At 40.6% G+C, this 4,470-nt stretch overlaps 1 protein-coding gene across 1 annotated transcript in view; it reads right to left on the bottom strand.

Moving 5' to 3' along the window:
- Positions 1-598: 598 nt before the first annotated feature.
- Positions 599-4,470, bottom strand: part of NKIRAS1 (NFKB inhibitor interacting Ras like 1) — a 46,661-nt gene continuing 42,789 nt past the window's right edge. Inside the window, exon 5 of the mRNA XM_006745040.3 lies at positions 599-832. Within this exon, the coding sequence (XP_006745103.2) occupies positions 767-832 (66 nt within the window). The 3' untranslated portion in view covers positions 599-766. The remainder of the gene's footprint in view (positions 833-4,470) is intronic.

The following is a 4,470-nucleotide window of genomic DNA, read 5'->3' as shown; positions in this document are numbered from 1 at the left end:
GGTGCCTGGGCCAAGAAAACTCAAATGGCTAAGGGCTGGAACACCTGGGGTGTCATGCCTTATATTTGGTCTTTCCACATGGTCTCTCCAGTAGGTAGGCTTCAGGGTAGTCACACTTCTTACATGGGCTTTAGGGTTTCCGAGGTGCAGAGAGAGGGGGAAGGGCGGAGAGACAAACAGCTTCTAGTTCCTGTTTAAAACTTTTTTTTTTTTAATATCAGATGGGAGTAAGAGTAAAATACATTTTAAAATTGTTGCCCAGTTATGCTGATCTACCTAGCTGTTCTCAAACCTTTTTTGTTTTAGGACCCCAGTATGCACTCTTAAAAATTATGGGCCCCAAAGAGCTTTTGTTTATATGGCTCATTATTATGGATTTTTACTGTATTCAGGATTAAAGCTGAAACATTAAAAATACTTACCATTCATTTTAAAATAACAAAAACATGTTTACATTTTTAATGAAAATAACGTTTTCCAAAGCTAAAACACTTAGAAGAGTGACACTGTTTTACGTATATGCAAATTGCTTTAACGTCTGACTTAAGACAACTGGATTTTTTATCTGCTTCTGCATTCAGTCTGTTGTCATCTCACACCTCGTGTAGTCTCAGAAAAACTTCACAGTACAAATGTGAGAGAATGAGAGTTAAAAAGGCAAATACTGTTTAGAATTGTGAAAATAGTTTTGACCTGTGGGCTTGCTGAAAGGGTCTTCGGAGAAGTGCTGATCTAGCCTTTCCCAGATGTGAATGCCAGCTTTAGCTCAGAACTTCTTTATCCACCAAATCCACATGAGTTCTGCACTGAGGGATGTTGTAGGGATCTGGACCTAGGATGAGAGATACCTGCTTGGGTGTTCACCCAAATCCCTGGAAAGGGGATGCCGGTTGAGGACAAAGAATCAGTAAAATTGCTGCAATTAAGAGACTGTCAGGGCAGTTCCAGGCTGATTGGGTGGTATAGGAGGGTGTTTGAGATGTCCTCATAAATGTTCTAATTGGAACACTTTTAAGAGCAAAAAGGGGCAGTAAAAAATTTAAAATTATTTTAATTTAAAAAAGCTTTACCAGAGAATAAAATTGAGTATTCATACCACATGATAAATGACCCCCCCCCACAAAATCACTGCAGCAAGATAGTGCAGGCAATTTTCTCGGCTCTGTGGCAAGATGTTTAACCCGTTTTTTGTGCATTTACACTTTTTACTTCTCACATTTCCCTCTTACCATGCCACCCCCTGCCTACTTCACCTGCAGTATGAGATTGGCAGCAGTTCCTTGTGGAGGTTGTGCAGTTGAGTGTGCGTGAATGGGAAACTTTTAACTGAGGTCATTTCCTAGTGAAAAGATAAATCGTAGAATCGTAGAATTGAGTAAAACCTGGTAAGTTCCCTTTTGAGAATTTTGGTATCGCTTAAATAGCCTTCCTTGCAACACTGTTGCTTTTGAGGATCTGCATTAAATGTGTGGAAGGTACAAGTGTTAACAACTGTACCATATCCCCTTCAAAAGTTTAAAGAAGAGATTCTGCTTTCCTCCATTACTCTCACTTACCCACAGCACGATTATCATCCCAATAGAAGAGTTGGTTGTGCTTTTGTAGGCCCTGTGAACTGATTACTATAAGAACCAGAGACTGATAATTGATTTCTGTTTACTCACTTAGATAACAGTGTTATATATGCTAATATAAGCAGTGCAACTAAAAAATCAGGACTCAACCACTTGACTGTAAGGCAGATATCCTGCTCTGGATTATTTTAGTGGCAGTAGAGGGAACTTGATTCTATTCTGACCGTTTTTCTATCTTCTCCGGGGAAAGAGCAAATTAGAATTGTTAAGTCAAGCTTGTATAGTTCTGCAGAAAAGAGCTATTGTCTGATCTACCTTTATCCTGAACACCTACCTGTTTAACCTTGTATAGAAAAAATGGTTTTTTGAGACACAAGAGATGCCGATCTTTTATTTAATTCTCTCTAAACGTTCCTATGTGCCATTCTCCACCCTTCCCCACCCCAATTCCTTTTAGGCCCTTGACATTTGACTAGCTTGCATTTCACTTGCTTGGTACCTTTAAACTCCACTCGTATGTCAGTAATCCAGAAGTTAAAGCGTGATTTTTATTTTAAATTTTTAAGATTTTATTTATTTGAGAGAGAATGAGCACGAGCAGGGGGAGAGGGAGAAGCAAACTCCCCCCTGAGCAGGGAGCCCGATGTGGGACTCAATCCCAGGACCCTGGGGATCAGGACCTGAGCTAAAGGCAGACGCTTAACCGACTGAGCCACCCAGGTACCCCTAAAGCATGATTTTTAGTTCAGTTTATTAAACACTGTCATTACTTGGCCATCCCTCCCTGGTGGTAAGGACCCAGTGATGTCCACAGTGTTTTAGATCTGCTCATTTCACTATCCCTACTGTTGTCTCTTTCAAATTATCATGAAACTAGTTTTCTTTTTAAAATTGTGTCCTTACTCTGTGTGCATCTGATTTTCTTTTTTCAAGATTGGAGTGTAGATTTCCAGAAGGGCTGGATTGTTTTCTAAAGCAACAACATATAAGGTAAAACTACAGTTGAATGGCTAGCTGAGCAAGATTGAGCCTTTGTGGTGTTTTGTTATTTCACCTAATTTGGAAACATTGTCATGTAATTCTGAACAGTGGTACATATTTTGCCAGCTAATTAAATATTGTTAATTACTACTATACTAAGCCCTGTAGTATGTGTGGAAAATTACTGTTCTCTAGAGACTTAAAATCTGATCTAAGAGAGATTGTTAAATCCACATGTCTGCAGTAGTGTGTAAATACCTACCAATCTGTCTACTTTCTGGTTTGGAACAGACTTCAAAAATGAACTCTACAGTTTCCATAGGCCTAAAATCAGCCTTGTGCTTCATGAAAAGTTGTATCAAATTCCTTTGAAGGTTTATCCCCTTTCTGCTGGAGGAAAGGCACCGTTTCCTCAATGTTTATGACACAATTTTGGGGGGCTCCATGGGAACACCATTGTTAGTGGACGTGGATCATGTTGTTCTAGATCTTAAGTGTCTGAGTCCGTTTTCCTCCCATGTGTAGGAAACTGTAACCCCCTATTTGGGCCCACTTCGTTCCAGTGCAACTGCTTGGATATGCTGGATACCACTGATGTGAATTCTTATGTAGGGGTCCTTTAGGTTGGCCTTTGAACTGTTAAGTTCTTCCCAGGGAATGATAACCTGGATGGCACATCCCCAGCAGTACCACCTTGTAGGGGGACGCCTCTCTTAGTTATTAGAAAGTGTGACCAACCCACTTTTTAATAGCAGTGTCACCTCACCAAGCCACTAGTGTGTTAGTCACCTTACTGAGGTTTTCTGATTTTTCAAGTTCCTTCTGCCACTCACTTCTGGGTTACAAATGGCAACTGTTTTATGAAGGGAAGGTGAGGATAAGAAGCTTTTTGTTTTTATTTTTTATAAAATTCCTCTGCTTGTGCTATGTAGATGTCATGGAGAAGGCAGCTTTCATTCCCTGGAGAGTATGTCTATTGGGAGATGATTGTGGGAGAAGAGGATTCCCTCTGGTAGATTGCTGCATTTATACTATTCTGTCCTATTCTCTTTGAATGTCTTAGGAAAAGAAGAGTAAATTAAGAATGGATTTTGAGTAGTGGGTTGTAGGGAATATAGAATTGATTGTGGGTCTCTTCCTATAAAAGCATTTTCTAAGTTCTCTATATGGTATTTAGTAAGCATTACCAGGGTTGATACTTCTTACTGCAGAGAATTATAGGTAGTGGAGGAGAGAGCTAGAGAATATAAATGGTAAAATTAAGCCTAGATGATTAGAAGGTAGAGTTGGCATTTATTTGCCACTTAATGTCCGCTGTAGCTGGATTCTCAAACTTTTATTTTTTTTAAAGATTTTATTTATTTGACACAGAGAGAGAGCAAGATCAGGAACACAAGCAGGGGGAGAGGGAGAGGGAGAAGCAGACTCCCTGCCGAGCAGGGAGCCCGATGCGGGACTCGATCCCAGCACCCTGGGATCATGACCTGAGCGGAAGACAGACGTTATAACGACTGACCCACCCAGGCGTGCCCCCCCCTTTTTAAGCTTTTATTTATTTATTTATTTATTTATTTTTTTTTTTTTAAAAGATTTTATTTATTTATGTGAGAGAGAGAGAAGGAGAGAGAGCACATGAGAGGAGGGAGGGTCAGAGGGAGAAGCAGACCCCCCGCCGAGCAGGGAGCCCGATGCGGGACTCGATCCAGGGACTCCAGGATCATGACCTGAGCCGAAGGCAGTCGCTTAACCAACTGAGCCACCCAGGCACCCCAATCTAACTTTTAATAACAACAACCCTGGACATTGAATGTTTTTTTTTTCTGTACCACGCACAGCAGTAAAACAAAGATGAGGATGGGCACTAGAGTCTGACAACAAGGATTCAAACTATGAAGCTCTTACCTATATTAGCTCA

This window comes from Leptonychotes weddellii, chromosome 1 (assembly GCF_054177405.1).
Source record: "Leptonychotes weddellii isolate Sample4059 chromosome 1, ASM5417740v2, whole genome shotgun sequence".
Lineage (NCBI taxonomy): Eukaryota > Metazoa > Chordata > Mammalia > Carnivora > Phocidae > Leptonychotes > Leptonychotes weddellii.
This window is presented reverse-complemented; position numbering and strand designations above follow the sequence as displayed.